The 22,126-nt window shown below is 41.0% G+C and overlaps 1 protein-coding gene across 2 annotated transcripts in view; it reads left to right on the plus strand.

Annotated features, from left to right (window-relative positions):
• Positions 1-22,126, plus strand: part of RELN (reelin) — a 283,413-nt gene that overhangs the window by 144,731 nt on the left and 116,556 nt on the right. For both annotated transcript variants that reach the window (XM_058023699.1, XM_058023698.1), the window contains exons 9-11: positions 2,553-2,649; positions 5,636-5,876; positions 19,591-19,736. In XM_058023699.1, the coding sequence (XP_057879682.1) occupies positions 2,553-2,649; positions 5,636-5,876; positions 19,591-19,736 (484 nt within the window). The remainder of the gene's footprint in view (positions 1-2,552; positions 2,650-5,635; positions 5,877-19,590; positions 19,737-22,126) is intronic.

Below are 22,126 nucleotides of genomic sequence, written 5' to 3' on the forward strand. Positions count from 1 at the left end.
GAATTAGATAGGTACATGAAAAATAATCTCAACATCTTATTATTTTGAATCAAGAAAATACAAAAAGAGGCTTTAAACACTGATAAAAACACATTTGTCATCACAGTCAGTAATTGCTTCTTGAAGGCTTTCCCAAACTATCTTTAATCTTAATACAATCCACCCTGATGGTTAAAATAATAATAATAAACCCCAGCATTTGTCTCTCCTTTTCTTATTGTCTCCACTACTCTTTTTCCAGTATCAAAAGTGAAATACCACACCTACCTTGCAAAACCATCTCTGAGTGGACCCCTTTCTTTGAAGCAACAGCTTTGGTCCTCATTGCATAGTTGAGGGTGTTCAGATCTAGCAGACAACATTTTTCACGTTGACTATGCAGCAAATCTGGCCCTTTCCCATTTTTAAGCAGGACATTTCAACTTCACTTTGTTAAAAGCACTGTACCAAAAGTTGATTGTAACACTAACTGGAATGGCACATGTTATAAAGTCTATATTGCTGCTTATTTTTACTGTTTATGTTATTTTAATTTCTGCTGACATAAAACTCAGTATGTTGCTGTTTTACCTCACAGCCTCTGACTGGCCAAAGACATCAAGCTGGCTGTAGTTCCCTGATTTTTGAACTGGATCCCTCTAAAATAAAATGAACAAATGTGATTAAGGGTTGGAACTCCTAAATTCCACAGAAGTAGGAAGTGGCAGCAGATGTTGCTCAGTAAAGTAGACCATCCCAGCAGATGGGCAAATATGAAACGCAAAGGCTTTTCCTGACATCATTTGGTTTTAATATGATAGAAATAAAATGCCTTGTCAGTAAAATATAACCAGACAGTTGCTCTGTAGTCATTTTGGATACATGGCTGGTAATTCAAAGTCCTGCTGCCTTTGCAATATTAATTATTCTGTGCCTCTTTACAGCAAGAATACGTGTCAGACCAGCTGAACACGCCACATGCAGCTGTAGTGGCGAGGAAGTATCTGTTACTCCATTTGCAATTTAACATTAGTGAAAGACACAGGAAAACAACTTGGATAATTCCCAGGAATCTAGTTGATGTATCAGAGAAAATTTTAGACACAGGACCTCACCCCATGTTCTGGAATAGCTTTTCCCCTGTATAGGTTTGTGGTGTGTGTCTCAGAGTAGAAAAGCAGCTCTGTAGGGCTGAGAGCTGTGAATGTGAACTGCCTCAGGGGAGTTGGGGCTGCAAGCTTTGTGCTTAATGACATATGTTCCCATTAAAATGTGTAAGTTGTTCTCTTGTACAAGTGGTTAACACCTTTTTAATCAGGCCATTTATTTCTTTTACAAAAATAAGCACCCCGGGTTGCAAAATGATACTATTTTACTCTCAGCAGCGTGTATATACATTTATACATATATTAAAATATGTATTTACGCAACTTTCAGTGTGATTGAATGAATCTGAGACACACATTAGCATAACATGCTACTTGTGGCACAGATAATACATATTTGTAGTGAGAGCAAAGCTGTGGTACTCAGTCAGTAGTATCCTGATGGCATCAGAGATGCTGTTTCATAGAGAGCTGCTTCTCTTAAAAATGGCAAGTACATGATGTCTGCTGCTTTCAATCTCACCTGCTTATGACATTGTGTCTTTGGAGCAAAGGCTAGGATGTGTCTGTTTCACTGAGCATCACATTTTCTGAGATGGATGAATTATCTGGTGTCTGAGGAAAAATAGCATTTTTAGTGTGTTTAATTACAGCCCAGGTTGTTTATCTTGCTTTCTGGGATGAACTTCTCAATCTTGTTTTCATCTTATTTTGACTGCCCCATGTATTAATTGTTAAGCTCATCTTTTGTGACAACACCCAGAAGGCACCCTTTTATAAATCAAAAGTAAATATATTACCCTACCTTGCAGGGGTGCCATAAGGCTTAATTAGTTCATTTTTGTAAAGTGTTCTGATATTCCCAGATCAGCATCAAGTGTTTGTTATTAATTATAGGATCTAGGGAGTATATTGGATGATTTCTTAATTTAATTTCCTTCAGGCAACCTTAAAATAACTAATTTTGTAATATCTTTGTTCTTTTAAATTCCTAAATCACATTTGCTCTGGGCTCAAATAATTCTGTATATATTTTCCTCTCACTGTATTTTTATTTCTAGACTTTATTTATACAGTAATATGAAAAACAGTCTTTTACTATTTTCCCTGTGAATTCTGCTATGTGGATTATTCTCGATTAAGAAGGTTTTGTTTAAACATTAGCTGGTGGGTTTTTTCCTGCAGTTGGGGGTGTTAAGTAATTTACTTGGCTTCCCCTGGGAAATTTGCAGAGATTACATGGCACTGCTGTGATTTATCATTTCTACTTTATTTCTGACTCATAAAGCATGCATTATTTTGTGTTTACTTTCAGCAACAGATCACAGGAAATTTCATCATCAATCAAAGCACTTTAAAATGGGCAGAAGTGATAAGGTGACAAAGGCACAGTCAGCAACTGTGGTTATTGGAGAATCATTTCTGCTTCATTGTGTGGTAACACTCCTCATTTCATTGCTTCCCCAGGATCGGGCTCGTGTCGCTTCAGTTACTCAGATCCCAGCATCACGGTGTCCTACAGCAAGAACAGCTCTGCAGATTGGACTCAGCTGGAGAAAATTAGGTTTGTTACAGCTCTTTAGTAATTTTCATGTTTTCCAGCTGAGCAGGTGGTGTTTAAACCTGGCTCTTTCAAAACTTATTTGTTAACTTTTCAGTTCTCCTTGTTCAGACAAAAGATGAGGGGTGAAATTCCTGGCTAATTGCAGAACTGCCACCAGGTTTGGTAAATCACAAATTCATCCATTGACTACATGGGAAGTGAGGAAGAGAATCATTCACACTTAAAATCCAACTCCAATAACCAGCAGGATCAAGTGCCTGAAAAAACAAAACTTTGATGACTTTTTGCATTTTAGCACCATTTTTAATATCAGCAAGGGACATATTTTATAATATTTCAAGTTTCTACTTTGGAAGATTAAAATGTTCAATAAAAACATTTTATAGTTTGATATGAACATTTGATTCTTAACACGCTTGTGATAACAAGATTATGACAAATAGTGCCTTGCTTTTAAACCAACTGGCATATATGAAAATGCAAAGGATTATGAATGGAAAATTTAAATCTTTTTATCACAATATCCACACCTTTAAAGAGAGCCAGTGTCAAAGATGGATTTTTCTAAGACAGCATATCTTATTAAGTAATAGTAGGAAAGGCATTTTGTGCAACAGCATAGAAAGATAATTATGCAACTGGGGAAGAAAAAGCTGTTATTTATATATAATGTACTCATGGCATCTCAGTGTGCCTTCCTGCATCCCTTCAGTGTCACTGCTGTACAACTGACTTGCTTGAGCCTGTTTTCAGTCCTTTGAGGCAAATTACAGAGCAAAAGGATCCTTAATTTCTGATGAAGAAGCAAAACTCTAGCTGGAAGGTTGTGTATTTCAGTATCTCATCCTCCAACTCCTTGTGGGAGTGGAACTACAATTTCATTGAAAAAAACCCATAAATTTTAGTAAAACAAGTGGTGCTAATTCTTATCTCAGAAAAATATAAAACAAGAGTCATTCACTGCAGGCACTGGAGTTGCCTCAGAGTAACCACACAACACATTTCATTTTTCTCACATTGATGCAAAATTACACACCTAGTCCATAACATCAGCTCAGTTGCTCTCATAGCTCTGCAAGCCGGCAAACTTGAGAGTTGTGAGGATGCAAACAGAAACCCTTGAGACCAAATTTTTTTTCTGAAGTTAATGAGCATGCAGTTTGACCTCTCTTTCCTCAACTTTGTTCCCGGAGCCAGCAGTAGAAAATAGGTCAATAGAGCAATGTCGTGCGAAGGGGAGAGGATGAATTATGGAAGGATGCTCGTTGCTCCTGTGCTCCCTGTGAATTGCAGTGTTATTTGAATGAGCCTCAGCAGATTTCACATGCAGCTCCGGGGAACACTGGGAGAACTGGGAGGAGACGGGACAGGAGAATGAAGGGGAGGTGTTGTATTTTGTGGGTGGGATGTCAGCTCTGGGCTCCTGGGAGGGAGGGCAGAGATCCCTGGGGAGGGCAGTGCTGTGTGCGGGCTCTGGGAGCAAGGACAGCGCCTCAGAGCAGCACTGCACTGCAGGGTGACAGACACAATGTTCAGCAAGGGCAGGGAGATCTGTGAGGGCACAGTCTGGGTGTGAATATGGGACAAATACAGCTGCATTTCAGCATTTTGCTTTGCTTTTAAAAGAGGTGTTCCTCTATTTTCTGCTACAAAAGGAAGCTCTTGGTGCCCCTTTTCACTAAAGGCTCTGGATTGTCTCTGACAAACTATTCGCCCTTAAAAGCATCACTACCAAGGCAAATAGAACATTGAGTAGCTGACATCTTGCAAGCCTCATTTTTGTAACTCCTTGCAGCCTGAAGTTTGAACAGAGCTGATTCACGTGCTGGCTGTTTGTTGAGGTTTAACCCCACCCAGCAGCCAAGCCCCACACAGACTCTCTCACTCCCCCACCAGCAGGACTGGGAAGGGAACTGGAGTGCTAAAAAATAGAATTCATGAGTTGAGATAGAGACACTTTAATAGGGAAAGCAAAAGTTGTGCAGACAAGCAAAGCAAAGCAAGGAATCAGTTCACTGCTTCCCGTGGGCAGGCAGGAGTTCAGCCACCTCCAGGAGAGCAGGGCCCCATCACGTGTGATGGTGACCTGGGGGACAAGCACCCTCACTCAAAACATTCCCCCTCCCTCCTTCTTTCCCCACTTTATACACTGAGCATGGTGTCACATGGTCTGGAATATCCCTGTGGCCAGTTGAGGTCACCTCCCCCAGCCTCCCATCATCCCCAACTTCTTCTGGGTGAACCTCAATCCTTTCCCTGCTCTCTGAAGAGCTCAAGGCCTTGATCATTGCCCACTAGTAATGCTCCAGGTCTGACTCTCCACCCCTCATTCTGTATTTTCAGCAACAAGACAGAGGACAAATGGATTGTTTCTTCTGTATTGTTCTTGAAGCAGAACATGGAAAGAAGGACAGCCTGGCCCTCCGCATGCACAGAACTATCGTGACAGCAGGGGTGTGGGATTGGAAGGATGTGTTTGTCAGAGAAAATTCCTAGCTTTTCTCTCCAGCCATTCTGCTCCATGCAAATCTTAAGAGATTGAGACATCAGAAATCATCAGATTATTTTGATGAAGCGAAAAATCAAATTTTGTGAGACCAGTTTTTCTAATGAGCCTCCCTAACATTTTCTTTTGGCCATACCTGCAAAATAGCTGACCAGTCACCATCTGTGACCAGCACTGAGCATGGATGTGGTCCTGCTCTCTCCTATCCTCCTGCTCTCCCAACACCTGCAGTGATCTGTGGTTTATTGCCTTATCTTGCACTCTCTCTGAAGCCAGGCTGCCTGTTTGGGCTGGATGTGCCCTGCCTGGCACAGTGGGACTCTGCCTCAGGGCACGTATTTTCTGATCTCCACAGAAGCTTTATCAGCATACCAGGGATGTTAGCACAAGCATGTCACACCTAGAAAATGTGTTAATTGAGGGAAAAGTGTTCCTGACTATGGCTTAAAATTGGTCTAATTCCCTATCCTTGTTTTTCAGTGCCCCTTCCAACATCAGCACAATCATCCACATCTTGTACCTTCCTGAAGATGCTAAAGGGGAGAATGTCCATTTTCAGTGGAAACAGGATTATGTTCTTGCTGGTGATGTGTATGAAGCCTGTTGGGCATTGGACAACGTCCTGATCATAAATGCTGCTCACAGAAAAGTTGTGTTAGAAGATAATCTGGATCCTGTGGATACTGGCAACTGGCTTTTCTTTCCTGGGGCCACAGTTAAGGTCAGTCTGATTTTCCATGGCTTAATGTTATTATTACTCTTGTAAGTAGAAGACAGTAACACCTAAGCAAACTGTGATCATAAGAGTGTTCAGGCAACTCCATCTGCTTCTAGCATTGGGCTCCTTTTAGCTTTGTTTTTACCCTTTCTCTATCCCATTGGGGCCCTCCAAAACAATGCAACTTTTCTGCCCTGACCAAAACCAAACGTCATTTATACTGTCATGTCAAAGATCATGAAACAGAAAATGAAAAACAGCTTCCTTTCAGCAAAACAGTGCAATATTTTTGAAACTAATTCAAAAATAATAATTCAAGTCTTTCTGTTAGATATTTTACATACCTGCTTTTTAACTTGATCTTGTTCAGCTACAGCTACTCACTTCACAAATCATCCCCAAAAAGTAAGGTTTCCTACTTTTTCTGTCTGTGAATATCCCATCCCCATTGCAGCACAAATTTGGGTAGTGGCTGCTCCTTAAGATTCTCTTTTTCAGTATGATCCTGTCTTGCTATTTGAGACGCAGCAAGACCAAGATCCATTCTACCTTGAGAAAAACTATAAAGAGCCCAACAAGATCCCTGTGCACAGAGTACCTTCACATGCAGATTTTTTCAGTATTTGTATAACAGTTGGATCCTTGCTGTCTATGTTTCAAAGCAGACAGAAGTTCAACAGCTGATGACTTTCTGGTTTCATCCTATTTTCATTCACAAAAGCAGTTTTGATGTCAGGGTTCATTTATGATGCTGTTAATGGTTTTGGCAATTGCACAGGAAACAGATGTTGAATACAGAGGGCAGTAAGAGTTTGGTTTTGGCCTCATCCTTTTCCCACAGAACCTGATACAAATGGCTTCAAATTAACAGTTTAAGACATAAATATTCCCACTAATCTACTAATCATAGTGCCATCTTATTAACTCTTTTTTTTTTACTTCAGCAGGGTCATTTAAACTACATTGGCAAAGTTTTTACACAAGGTTTTAGAATCAAATAACATCCAATCGCATCGTATTTAATGAATATTATGTGATTGGTTAACACTTGTTGTTTTGCCAGTTTTATCTCTGGATTTTGAAATCCAGCCCACAGATGTAAAGGTGTGAAAGAAAAGCAAGGGTTAATGTACCATGGGCACTGTTACTTTTCTTAGTTGTCCAAGCCTAAACACTGCTTGCTCTTTCTGAAATATGTATGAACAACATCTAAATTTCAACAAATAACTCTCTCTTTTTTTGTTACTGTTTACATGATTCTTTTGTTGTTGTTGTTGTTGGTTGTGGAGGTTATATTGGGGTTTGTTTAGTTAAACCCAGCTAGTTTGTGCCAATACACAGCTAGGCATTTATGAAAGACAAAGGACCTAAACCTGGAGATCACTGAGAGTTTCTAGACAGAAATCCCATCAAGGTCAAGCCTTTTATGTGACATGAGTGAGGTTTCACCAACCTGACATTCCTCCAAGCTCATCTTCTGTTTCAGGTACAAGTGAAATGTGCAAATGCCTGTTTCCAGCTGACCTCTGCCTCTGTGTAGCCACTTACACCAGGCTGAGGCTGTGTGTGTGTAGGCACCCTGGATTAAGGCTATGTTTGAGGCAGGCCTTTAATTCTTCATGGGACCCTGCAGTGTGTCTGTATTGTCACCAGAGCACTCCTTCACTCTTTTCATTTTTAGCTCTTGCTGCAGTCTTCCTCAGATTTTCAGGAACAATCTTGCCAAATATAATTTGAACAGATTTTGCAATGTGAATTTCATGTTATGTCAAATGTAAGACTATAAATTGGGTCAAGATTTACATCAGATCAGCATAAAACCTGTCGTAGCATTCTAACACCAAGAACAATTTTTTTTACTTTTTTTTTTTGCTTTTCATATTTGGAATATTATATACGTTTTACAAAATATTTTATTGTTTTCTTTAAAACACCTCTAATCTCAGTTCATCACAAACATAATATTTTATACAAGTAGAAAGATAAGAATCTTTGTAGATTGTGCTAATGACATTAAGTATGGCATAGAGGAAGGCTTTAGGAGATTTCTCTATCATTGCCAAAGTCACTGGCACACAGAATAATGTTTGAGAAACCCTAACAGTGTTACAGGGGTAGCTTCCATCACAGATGATTCTAGTTCCCTTTTTTCTACAAGTCTTTTTGCTTCCCAGACAACAGGAACTTGCTAAATAGTCCTGTTCCTTGTTCACAAAGTCTGTACAGCAATTTAATTTTTTTTCTATACATTTTTACTGAGGGATCAGCAAAGTGTGGTCTCATAGCTGCCTGCAGCTTCCCCATGGAAGCAGAGGGGCAGGCACCAATCTCCTCTCTGGTGGCCAGGGATAAGGTCTGAGGGAATGACAAGAAGCAGTGTCAGGGGAGATGTAGGCTGGCTGTGAGGAAAAGGTTCTTCCCCAGAGGGTGTTTGGGCTCTGAAGAGGCTCCCCAGGGCAGGGGTCACAGCCCCTGCCTGACACAGCTCAATGCTGGAACAATCCTCTCAGGCATGTGGTGAAATCCTTGGGATGTCCTGGGCAGGCCAAGAGTTGGACTCTGATAATCTCAGTAAGCACCATACAACTCAGGATATTCTGTGATTCTGTGCAGTTTCATTGCTGCCTCCTGCTGCCTTTTCTAACTCTCACCTATGTGCCTGAAGTTCCCATACTCACTGTCACAATGCTGAACTTCATTCCAGTCTCACAAGAGCTTTTCTCTGATGCCCAAGCGTGTTTGTGCCATACAAGTTTCAATTCATATCCTTCCAACCCCTCTCAATTTATATTTTAGATAAACTAGCCTTAAAAATATTTCTTGAGGATCTAACATGTAAGATTAGGTCATTAGACCCTCTCTGTCCTTGACAGCAAATGACACAGCAGAGTGTGCATCCACAGGCAGATGCTCTCCTCACAGAGGAGTGGTGTCATCCTGTGGGATCTCAGCACCTCAGGATGAGGGTGCAGAGCAACCAAGACCACCCTTGGGGGGCTCGGGAGTCCTGGAATGTTGCCAGAAGTGTCTGGTGGCTGGACTTTGATCCTACACAGGAGATAACATCTGTATGAGGACTGGGAGGATTTCACTGGGGTGAATGGTGAAGGGATAAGTTAGTTAAAGTATAATACACAGTGTTTAGGATTTCTGTACAGGGGGGTCTAGAGAAGTAAGATGGAGGAATTGGGGCGTGTCCTGTCCTTCTTCTTCTTCTTCTTGGCCTCCATCTTCTGTGGTGATGGTGGCACTTTGGGATTGGTCTTTACTAAAAGTGCACCGGTTAATAAGAATAGAAGGTATTGGGGAAAAATCATAAATATTGTACACGTAACTTCGGGTATAAAGATAAGTGACCGCCCCGGGGGCTCGCAGTGTGCCCATGGCTGACATGCTGAGCAGACCTCTGTTGGGCTGAAAGAAAATCTTTTAGATAAACAATTAATAAACACTGAGACCGAAACAAGATCAGAAGTCTCTCCTCGTCCTTTGAAGCGCCGGGCTGCCCAAGGTCACTCTGGGCCTTTCCAGGCCACCTAAACAGCCGAGAAACCGACATCATCCTTGCTGCCTGCTGAGTCCCTGGCTCATCTTTGAGGGTACATCCCTTGAAGATAACACCATTGGAGTGGACAGTGAGAGTATTACTGAGAAATTTGCAGCAATGTGTTCACTCACTCCCGTCTGGTGGGTTTGGATGCTGTGTTCTCAATAAACACTGTGGGAACTTTCCTGTGCCCAGCTTGGGAAGCAGTTTCTCCTCCTCTCCCAGTCTGCCTGAGTTTGGCCCAGGGATTTCCTTGCATTTCCTGCTGCCCTCAGGAGCAGTAACTTCCAAAGGAGTTACTGCTCCTTTGGAAGCACATGGCTGGTTGCAGACACAGCTGGACCTGGCTACTGAGACAGGATGCAAGCTGAGAGATAATCCATTGAGCTTGTGTGTCTTGGTTCCAAAGAAGACGGCAAAAGGCAAGAGAGAGGCTGCTAGCAAGGCCAAGCAACCCTTAGGAGATTAATTGGATCCACTGAACGTGTTTATCTGTGTCGGGCTGTGTGGAAGGGTGTTGAACAGGATAAATTCCTGACTGGGCATCAAGATTTCCAGTGACAGCTCTGAGCATGAGCATGGCCTCACAACTGAGCATGGTCAGGATGATGCTCTGGTGGTTGAGATTGCTGAAATGAATGGAAGAATGCTGTACTTCTGTCAAAAATGCTCCTTGGAGCTCTACTCCTGTGTAACAGAAAACCAATTTCAGCTTTCATTGGGCACTTGATATTGTCTATTTGACCAGAAATTGCTGAGCTTTGAGGTACAGCATTTAGAAATTCTTTTGTTTTCTCTGATTGTCCTAGTCCAAAATTGATCGTCCAAACTCTAAAACTAATTTTAAGAAGGGAGACAATCTTAGTAGCCTTCGAGTTTTTGTTTCTGCAATGTTTAATTGCACAGCAATAACATTGAGACCAAACCACCTGTCTCTGGAATTTTTCCACATTGGGAAAGAGCAGAATGGATCATTTCAGACACCAGAGGGACAATGTATCTGGTGGTGGTGTGTTAACCCAGTGACACTTTTCATCTTTGAGAAGAGTCAAGTTACAGAATTGCTGTCTCACAGTATTTGCAGCCACTCTTCCTTTGGGGGCTGGAGGTTGCCATCCAGCTGGACAGCTTGGTTTGTTTGGTCTGCAGGGTTTGGGGACTACACCTGAGGCTGATTGTTGGTGCTGAGCTCTGTGTGTGCAGCCTGGCTTGGGATGGGGCAATGGGGGCAGGTGCGTGCCAGCCTCACTGAGCACGTTGTGTTTAGCACTAGGGAATGGTAACTGATCCGTGTTATTTACTACCGTGGGCATGACCAACAAACCCTGAAAATATTCCAATCCCAGTATCCTGATTCAGTAGGCCCTTTAAATAACAGGTCATCACCGTTCAGTTCCTTTTCATTTCCCAGATATGCATGCCAGTGTAGCAGAAGGGAAAGTTGCATTTGAAAAGAGTCACTCACACTCAGAAAATATGCTGAAAATACTGTATGTAAAACACTGTGACCTTTTACCACACCCTGAGCAGAGCAGGGCTGTGCACATCCCTGACCTGCAAGTCCTTCCTGAACCTGCATTGTTCTGTGTTTCTGAGAAGAGAAGACATGCACACAGCCCTGGGAATCTGGCAAAAAGGAAGACTGATTTAGCTGTTTGATCCTCCCTCATTCCAGAGAATATTTACAAATGTCTGAATACTCTGTTAATTAATTAAATGGCTTTGGATAGTCTTCTTAAACAAACATCCTGATCCATATATGTATCTTTTGGGTTCGTTTGTGCTAAAATAAACAAGATTTTTTTTTCCTTTTGCTTTTAAATTCTTGCTTTGAAAAGTGTTCAGGTGTCCATATTTTGAATCAGTTTGAATGTATTTGTTTGAAGGACGAGAGGTGATATTCTATATATGCCAGTGTGAAAATGTCAGACTGAAATTGCTATGACCTTGTATTGGTCAAAATTACAAAGAGATAGATTCTTCTGACAAGATTCCTTTGTTTTTTGGATAAGATATATCAAGGCAGCATTTGTTCTGTGGGCCAAACCCAGCCTTCTAGCCAGCTGCTTTGCCTCACAGGAGCCCTTATCCGCCACATCTTCCTGGGAAGAGATGGGCAGACTTCCTGCTGCACCTCATCTGAGAGACATTCCTGCTTCTCTGTGGGTGGGACGAGGAGTGTGAGAGGGGAGGAGAGTCGAAGAAAGCAGTGCAGGGTGCACAAAACCTGTCTACCAGCTGCCTTTAGATTGTGGCCATTCTGAGCTGTGCCCATGAGGAGGCATTTGTGTCCCAGCCCATGGGTGGAATTGCTCTTGCCTTTTTTTTATTCCCTATTAAACAGACTTGTAATTAAAATAAGAATACTTAGATACAATGCCTAGTAGTTCATTAGAGCTGGCAGGTGGTTGGCTGTAGTGCTGTGAGTCATTTGGGCAGCTGAGAGTTGATGTTGGGCAGCAAGGCTGAGCCCACACCTTTCTCCATGCCAGTTCCCTGTGGCTTGGAAGTGTTGAGAGGGATGGCAGGGAGCCAGCATCAGCTCTGAGCTGGTGTCCAAGCACAGGGGGTCTTCCTGCCTCCTAGAAGGAAAGAATTTGATCTTCACAGGTCACTGTGAGATGCACGTCAATAAAAATAACAAGAATTGACCCATTAGATGCCAAAGAGTAGAAACCACTTTGCTTGATTCTTTCTCACTCTGATTTTACAGTGGTGTAAATGCACACCATTGCTTTCAGAAGAGCAGATTATGCTCAGGGCAGAGTGCTCCAAACATCAGTAGTTCCCAGGGCTATGGAGGAATAGCTCAGATCATGCCAGTTAAATGACTCATTAAGGAAATCGGTCATCGCCGGAGCAATCGATGTTGTACAAACATCATGAAATGTCCTAGAAAACCAAGAACCACACAAATCATATGAATCACTCATAAACAGGCAAAGTGTTTGGAGCATTAGCCTTTGAATAACAGTCTACAATCGGAAATGATGAGTGCAAACACACTTTATGAAATGTTTCTTGCTGCATCACAGGACGAGTTTCATCCCATTGTTTTGGAAAGGGAAGGTGCCCTATAACCCTCTGTGCTCCTGCCTGCTTGTGCAGCCAAGGTTTTTGTTCCATAGCCTACATTAAATAATGTAAAAATGTAACACATAGGAAAGACTAAAGCTCTGTTTTTCTCATGGGAAGGTATTCTAATCACATTGTGTTCTTTACTTTGGTCAAAGAAGGAATTTCAGGCCAGGAGCATTAGCAGCCAAATTCACAGAATTTAGAATTTGAAGTTGTCTCTAAATTCTGTAACTGCATCTTTGCTGACTGACACATTGCATACAAAGTATGACTTTATCAGGACTTAATCTAGCCTTGTACCTGCTATCGTGTCAAAATTTTAAAATTTCTAAAACCTGCATGACTCATTTCCAGAAAGACACAATATCTAATTTACAGCTCCATTGACAATGCTGCTTCAATTAATTTTCTTCATCTTTCTTCTTGTTCCTCTGCTTCTCATATCTCATCTGTTTGCATTGCCTAGATTTTAATTAAAAAACCTCTCCTCTCTAAGGAGCAATCTGAAGTGGCAAAAATAATCACTTAAAATATTGCAGTCATTAAAAAATTGGCTGCGGTCAACGCCGCGCATTTTCAATTTGCCGACAAACGATATTTTCGTTTCTTTTTAAAGTGCATTTTGTATTTGAACAGCATACGCCAGCCAGCCTGGCTATCAGAGATGCTCCTCCAGCTGGGTGGGCTGCGTGACAACTCCTTAATGGGGGAAATTGATGGCCCTCTGCTTGTGTAGAGGTGAAGGCATACTGGGCAGATTTCTTTCCATCTGCCGTCAGCCCTTTGCAAGCTGGCACTGCCCAAATGCCCAACACATTCATTCCAATGCAAGAAATGTCGCCAAAAAATAAATTGTGAGGCTACAGCTGTCTGAAAGAATCATCAGGGCCATTAGGCCCAGGGGAGATAATATGAAGAAGAGCATTGGTGTTCGTCACTGATAAAAAGCTAATTAAATGATGGTAAAGATGACTGTGAGTGCTTTAAAGGCATAGAGGTGAACAACATTTTCATGGGAGCGCAGGAATGAACCTCAGGAAGATGATATGCAAGACCTCAGCCAAAAATCTGTTACACTGAGGAATTTCACACTAGTGTTTCCTGTTGATGCTTTGCCGAATGGCACAGTTGTATCATTTAGTTGCCCTCTGTTCCACTCTCCAAGTAAGAAATCCCATACTGTAAAGCCAAGAGGTATTTATTGATTCACAAGTTTGACTCGAACAACAGGGACAGAAGCTGGCTAGGATGAACTTCAGTGCTTCTGTTTACATTCCTAATATTTGTCTTTTGAGTTTCTAAAAATCTTCAGGCCTGTGTGCTTAACTGCATCTGTGGCCGAGGCTGATCTGCTTGAGGCTTTTGCTGGTTCTCATTTCAGGGTGGGCTGGAGATCTCCAGCTCCTCCTGGCCAAGAGGTCACACTGAGGGTACCTGATGTCTCCTTATGTGGTGCTTGCATGCAAGTCTTTAGAGAAATGGAGATCGTTCAGACATATTACATGATGTAGGATCCCAGATCTCACCTGAGGCCCTTATTTAGTTATGAAACCTTAAAGAGATCCACTTATAAAGGGCCTGCTTCACCAAATCTGACTTTCCTGCTTTTGCTGACCAATGGTTTTGAGAAGTCATAATTTAAACAATTCTGGATCTCATATGATCAAGAGGTATTGTAGGGGGATACAACATAAGTAAATAAAGGTAGTATAGAAAGTAATCCTAAAGAGTTGCAGGTGGGTTAATTATTAAAGATTAGGAGCAGGCCTGATTTTAACAGGCCACACCTGTAGCCAAGAAGAAGAGTGTTATAAAAGAGTGGATTGGTTTGTTGAGGGAACTGGAGTCAGTTGGCTACTGGGAGAAGAAGAAAGAGTTAGTGCTCGGAGAAGCTGCCTACAAGAAACATCAAGGAGGTACAAAACTCTAGCAATATGGAACCCTTGCAATGTAATGACACTAGAACTCTTGCACTATAATGACAACAAATGGACTTATATTGTATTCCCCTACAAGGCTTTCCTAAAAGAACCTAAAATCTAAGTGTAGTGTAGGATAAAGAGCTTGGCAGGCTCTTGACAAAAGTTTGTTTTTAAAACCATGCTTGGGCTCTCTCCCATTAACTAATGTCTTCACAATGTGTTGTAGAAATCTCATATGAATTAGTAAAACTTGCAGGGTCTTGTAGACAATTTGGCTTAGAACTATAGTAATAAACTGAAAATATTCATAGACAACAGCAATTTTAGAGTGAAAGTGTATTTTTTGTAGTTGTGATACCAATGTAGCATCAAAGATTCGTTATCAAGGAATGTACCACTGCTGCCTCGCCATCCACAAACCCAAAAGAGAGCCTGTGTGCCAGGACATTGCCATCCATTTATAAAACAGGGAATAAGCTGGGGTTGGGAATGTATGGGAGTAAAAGGAAATGCTGCAGGAGGGGAGAATGCTCATCCTGGTCATCAGTGCACTCTTCAGTGTAATCATTGATAAGGCTTGCTGAAGTGAGCACTAAGCAAATGTCTGAAGGAAATCATGTGGGCATTTGACAAGAGCAGTGGGGAGAATGGGCAAGGACCTGCAAGGTGGGTTGTCTCACCAGCACGTGTAGTGACAAGCATTGGCAGTCAAGGAAAAGAAAAGATGGGGCATATGGGAAATGGTGGAGGCAGGTGAGGATGAGCCATGCAGGGCCTTGAAAATGGGGAAAAAGCAGTGATACCATAACTATCCAGTATAAAAACTTCAGAAACAGCAAATTCAGAGTGAAGATTGGATTGAAAGTAAATCCAAGAATGCTGAGATTCAGGAATACATCCAGCCAATTTTCATTTTGCCCTATTCTTGCAGAGCAATAGCTTAACAATTACAGCTAGTGAACAAGGTAGTGCCAGACTAAATTAAAATATTTGTTGGTTTTTTGGGTTTTGGTCTCTTGGGATCACCACAGTCCCTGAACAGAACCTGGCTTCTTTCCATTTGGCAACAGGCAGGGCTTGTTTATTTAGGAATACAGCACTTTACTTATGTCAGGCTGATGGTCCCATTCCAGTTGCAAACAATGGGCAACAGCAACTGTTGTGAAGAGGCTTCATTCAAGTGCCTGTGTCTTGTGTTCTATTATGTAGGTGATCTGGGAGTAAGCTTTGTGAAATTATGTTTATCAGATTTGTCAAAGAACTTATTCTCTAAATTAAATTTTCCTTACAAATTAGTTGAATGTTTCAGTGTTGTAATTTGCACAAGGACGCACTAAATGTTCCTCGTGCATTTAATCCCCTTTAAACAAAATTGAATGGTGCTTCAGTTCTGGACCTACAGCTGATGCTTCCATGGTAACAAGGGCAAATATCCTACAAGTGGCTTTCATTTGGCCCTTTTAGTTACAAATTTTGCATAGCAAGTTGACTTCCTCTTATTTTATACATTATTTAAATGTAAATTAAAATTAAACAGAGAACAAATTTAATCTGGAATTCATAAAAGAGCAATTACATAATCCAGAGGATCTCCAGTTTAGGGAGAGCTTAATCCAGATAGTTTTAAAACTCATTATGTGTACATTCCACATTTTTAACCTCTTGGGAATAACAAAATAAACACTTGTGAAATTCAGTCCTTAATACTGGAAGTATGTAGCCTTCCACCACAAGTGTAAAACCTTTAATTTGGGAAAGAGATAACACAATATGTGAATTGTACTTAAGGTTTTTCCTTTCTAAAGATTTGAATTCAAATCTTGGGTTGAACCCAAGAGAAAAGGAGTCTGATGGTTTTAATTCTGTCTTTAATCTGTTCAAGCCCTCTGCAAACCCACAAAATAATCCAACATATTCAGCAGCCTGCTGGATGCTGAACAAGACTGACAAGGTAGCTGGGGCAATGCTGGTGAGGACCATCTCCTGCAGAGCTTCCTTTGCTCCTGGAAAATTTAGCTGAGGGCTCTTTGACGTTTTTCTTCCCTCAGCAGCCCATCAGGTAAAAAAAAAGAGCAGTAAAAGCAGTGACAGATAGTGACTGCTTGGGAAGATAAAAGAAAAAACCTAAAGGTGATAGTTATACAGGCAGGTGGGAGAGAATCAGACCGTGAGTGGAGGAGCCCTGGCCCTTGCTTGGCCAGCTCAGCTCATGGAGCTCATCCACATCTGCTTCCCCCACGGGCAGGCGTGCCCCAGGTCCTGGATGCTGGCACTGGGGCAAAACTGCACAAGAAAATGGTGGCACTCCCTCAGAACTTCTGTAAAATCCATACCTGGGTTTAGAGCACATTTCTCTTTCTCACTCTTTTTTGAGGTCATGAGCTCCTATTACATGTTTCACAGGTATTTAGAATAACAGGGGAGTTAAACCCCAGACTGAACTTCTCTTCTGTGTAGCTGTTTCACAGGAGCCAAGGCTGACAGGAGCAGATTGTGATTTGAGCCATACGTTGTGTGGTTCGTTAACACATAAAATATGCATAAAATACATATTCATAGATACTATGGAGCATTTCTGTATAAATGCAGAAATATAGCTTTATAGAACTAATTAAATAAATTATGATTTTGAGCTTTCATAAAGTGTTCATCATACACCACTGTATAAATAATTATTTATGCCCCCCCTTGCCAAACTGCCCATTTATTTATCTTGACAGCCTAAATGAAAACTCCATTCAATAAATATTCTGCTAGACAGCAGAAGGATGTACAAATATTAAAAGATAATGAGGTTGTATCTGATTTGTGTTTATTTTAATAGATGGTTTTCATCAGGCAAGAGATTACTAATTACATACCCACTATCAAATGCATACTTACATATAACTTAGCACCTGAGATATAAGTTCCTCTTATAGAGGATTTTCCAATGCTTGTATGTAATTCTAATATCTACCTCAATAGGATCTATTTAGCTGTTTGTTTCCCGAGATGAAGGTTTATGTATAAATTTGAATAAAGTTTTAGCCTGAATATTAATTTTTAGTGTATTTATTTGACTGCATGTAGATAATGAGAGTTTTGTGGCAGATTGATTGACAGATAAAGGATACTTGATTTGTCTTCAGCAAATGAAGAAAGTTCTGTAAATCAAGAGGCACAACAAAGAAATTATTCTTAAAATTCTGGTGTTAGTGATACTGATGAGTGTGAAGGTTAAAATCAGTAAACAAAAGCAATTTCTCAGTCCATTATAAATAACTGCATAGTACAACTGCTGTTTTTCAAAGAGAAGGCATAAAACTGTCTCATTAATTTCTGCTAGTTATAATATATTTGATGTGTAAATTATTCTGCCTTTTCAGTGGCATATATGGTATACTGTGTGTATGCTGCATTAACAGACCAAGGAGAAAGGAGACTTGTGACAAAATCTATTTAATTTCTGTGATAAGTTATCAACACTTCAGGATCTTTCTATTGCTTTGACCTTTCTTTGGGAAAAAAACACTTTAACAGCAATTAGTTTATTTTAGCAGTTGAAACAGTCTTTAGGTTTTTACAATGTGTTATATTTTTATGTGATATTTATTCTGTGTTAATAAACATAGAGCTGTTGTCATTCAAGTACAGAATAGGAACTCTCTATACAAAAATCAGACTTCAAGTACTCACAGTTCTTTTCTAACAATGTGTAGACACCTCCAGAAATATAAAAATTATGTTCCTTTATATAAATTAATTGCGGAGGTATTGAGAACTATACTTGAAAATCATCAATAAAAGAATTTCTATTATGTGACTTTATTGATAAAGTGTTATAGAATATGACAAAATGTGTTATTTTGTACTTTGCTCATAAAAACCCATAGGCTAAGATGTAGTGAGCAGTTTTCATTTCTTGCCCCACCTTTCTCTTTGTTAAAAATCTAATTATTCCCTTATGTGATGCTCCCATGACCTTTTTAAGTGCAGAAGATGTGATTGTCATATTTTCCCTTGGCGCATTATGAAGGGGTTCAGAGAAAAGAGGGCACTGCACAGACAATACTGAAAAGGTCAATGCAATTTGGCATTATTGTATCTCTTTTTTAAATACTGAGATGTTGTAGGAATGCAGAATTATTCTAATTAATAGTTCCTTAATTCAGCTTCCTTTCTTAAGGAGCAAGATCTCACACACATACACAGGAATAAAAGACGTCTTTGAGAGAATTTGTTTTGTCAGTACTTTTTGTAATATGAAGAATTCAAAAAACTGCTAAGTGGTCTGTTTGCATTAAGGCAAGGTAGATCCTCTTTAGAAAATTCTAGTACCTGTTTCTGCCTCACAGATTTGGCAGACTGCTTTTTTATCTGGCACACAAGAAAATAAAAAAAGTAGGATGGAAGAAAAAATAAAATTTATGCTGTGACCCCCTTGTGCACCTCAGAGGCAGCTCCTTCCAGGCCAGCACTCCTGGAGAGTTCTGGTGGCCGTGGTATGTTGGAGGAGACACAATGCACCATTTGATGTTGCTGAGGCAGTGTGTGCAGAAATGCAGTAGGAAGAGCAGACACTGGGTTTGGGAGCAGCCTCAGGACCCCTGGGATTGCTCTATCACGAGAGCTTGTGGCCTCCAGAGCTATTTGTTATGCAATAGCATTTGCTAAATACAGCAGATACAGCCTTTTCAGCCATACACTTGGGGCCCAAAGTCTACTGTATGGCATTGCATAGCAATTTGACACACAAATACCTCTTTTGGCAAAAATTCAAACCCAGAGATCTGACATGTTTCACAGCACAAAACTCTTACGCCTACAAAATCTCTGTAGCAATATTTGAAATACTACTGAAGTTATTTGCAGACAGAGTTGTGTGCGGGCCAGATGTAAGGAAGATGCTTTAAAATAAAAATAAACACCCAGAGATGTGGTACATGGCTTCTCAATGCAAACACAGTTTTACCATGGTCTGTAGTGGGTTTGTAGGGAAGCAGGTACAAGCTTAGGACGCAATAATTGTTGGGGCAGGACAAGATCCAAGATAACCATCTGGTTTTTATTTAGTTTCAGGCATCAGCGAGCCCCTAGATAAGTACAGCTCACGCTGAGCTCTGACAATGTGTGAACACTGCACAAACCCAGCCTAACCTCATCTCCCCTGTGCTCCTTGTGCCCACAGCACAGCTGCCAGTCCGACGGGAATTCCATCTACTTCCACGGCACCGAGGGCAGCGAGTTCAACTTCGCCACCACCCGCGACGTGGACCTCTCCATGGAGGATGCCCAGGAGCCGTGGGCAGAGGAGTTTGAGAGCCAGCCCAAAGGGTGAGTGTCCCCAGCCAGAGCAGGGCCCTGCACAGCCCAGCAGCAGCACTCCAGGCATGAGGAAATGGGATAAACAGGGCATTGCTTCTTACCTTTGCTGTGTAGTCAGTGATGAGGATAAATAGCAATACTGTAAATAGCACATGGCTGCAGATTTTAGGAAGAAACAAGACCAGGAAGTCCAGGAGGAACAGTTTCTTTCTGGACCATCCTGTCATCGCTGTTTTTAATGAAAAAAATGACATTTGTGAGTAATGTAACCATTCTAATGAAACACGTGATGGTGATCTGTTTTGTTAATTCACACCAGAGTATTGTTAACAAGCTCATGTCCATGTGATATCAAATTCCTTGAGAAATTCATCTCCTCTGGATCACTGCTGTGAGCCTCACTTTACTGAGAGAGAGCTCCTGCTTGTACAAATGCCTGTTGGTGCTGGAGGAGGAAGAGGAGGAGAAGGTGGAGGCAGGAAAGCTGAAGCAGCAGTCTGTTCTCATCTGGCATCACCAAAAGCACAGCCCTACCTGCTGGGAAAGAGCTCAGGGTCTGGCTGATAATTTACTATTTCTATTTTGAATATATACTTTGTGATTCAGAGGGTCCCTATAAAGCCATATCCAGCAGGAACTGCTGCAAGGATGCAGAAAATAAACAAAAATGTCTAGGACAGCAATATTACTGCTTTTATCAAAACATGAGTGAGCTTTAAAAAATATGTCCTGGTATAAAGAAGCTTCATTTTATATACCTCATTTTATAAATTCTGACAAAAAGAAAATAGCCTCAGTAGGGTTTTGATTCTTTTATATTAAAAAAAAAAAAAAAAACAAACAAAAAAAAAACATTAGTGGCTGTAATCCCAGGGCAGTGAGAAACATACGCTGCTAATTTATGGGTCTCCACTGAATGTTGATTTTAACCTACAAAGTACTTCAGATCATTAGCAACTGATTCAAATGCTGCCTATGATGTGCTGAAAGTGAAGAGCACCTTTTAAAAAATACATGCTAATATGTCCTGTGGACACATACATATATTTGGGGTTTAGAGAAAAAATATTCACTGTGGACTCTGTCCCAGTTCAAGTAATCAGCCAATGGCAGCAGGTGCTGCTTCAGACAAAGGGAAGAAAATGAGTTCATGTGTGTTGTGTTCTATGTCACCATGTGGGACACCTTTGAGATGTGCTCTCCATCTTTTTTCCATCCTGAAAAAACCAGGATGGGAGTGCTGTCTGTAGATATCTGCCCTGTTGGTAGAGCTTCTCTACACAACTGGGTGCTTAGTCAAGATAAGTTGGGAGACTTGCAAGCCAGGTCAGCAATTGTACAGTTCCTTCTGGATTGGGCAAATGTCACTTTTCCTGTCACAGGGTGCCTGGTTCCAGCTGCAGGTGGAAAGGGAGGGTGCAGCCCTCCTTCGATTCTGTCGTTCTGTGTCCCAGCAGCCAGGTCCTGATCTGCCCCCACTCCGTCTGCCCAAGGCCTCATAACCTTTTTCCTATTTTTTTCTTTGGAAATTTTACTCTATATTAGAAACTTCCTTCTTTCTATTGTTCTGTAAGAATGGAGATTTAAATTGCATGCTGCCATAAATAAACACCGAACCTGGGTGATGACTACATCCTAATCATATAAAATTGCCACCACTACTGTTCCTCTTTTCAACATTTCTCTGGAATTTGTTTTGGGTGCTGTACGTAAATACAAATACATTTGAGTGAGTTTCCTTAATCACTTCTTAGAGAAATATGCTATTAAATGCTATTTAAACTATATATGAAATACAGAACACTGCATACCTGAGAGAGAGCTTGCAGGAGGTTCTCAGGCACTGCTTTGTCACATCAGCTGGAGCCTGCCAGCTCTCAAGGGGAAGGCAAAAGCATCCCTCATAAGGGAGAGCAGAGCAAAAGGAAGCTCAGGTATAGGGGTCACCACCACTTTCCTCTGCACCAAATGCTCTTGGAGATGAGGGCAGAGGGAATCATCACTGTTTTTAATAAGCAGCTGGTTGGTATTTTTTGCATCTACCACCTAAAGTGGGAGGCTGTGTGGGGAGGGCTTGCTGTTCTAAGTACCACACATATTTCCACTGTCATTCTGCTTCTCTTTACTTGTGTGAATTAGAGCCTGATCCTAAAAGTGAGCAGATCCCCACATCAGGCTGCCTAGCAGGCCCACTCTTGCTTTGGAACTCCATGTTCAGTTGGTCTCGTTTTGGTCCATAAATCACATGTTTTATAAAGAAGAATTCCAAGAGTCATGTGAAGGATAAATTAGTTCAAATACAAATGTTAAATCATGCCATCACCCAGGATCCTTCTCCATTTTCTTTACTGGCAGAGTGTTGATGTACTCCTGTTCAAGTGCTTTAAAAAAAAAAATGC

This window comes from Melospiza georgiana, chromosome 4, assembly GCF_028018845.1.
Source record: "Melospiza georgiana isolate bMelGeo1 chromosome 4, bMelGeo1.pri, whole genome shotgun sequence".
Classification (NCBI taxonomy): domain Eukaryota; kingdom Metazoa; phylum Chordata; class Aves; order Passeriformes; family Passerellidae; genus Melospiza; species Melospiza georgiana.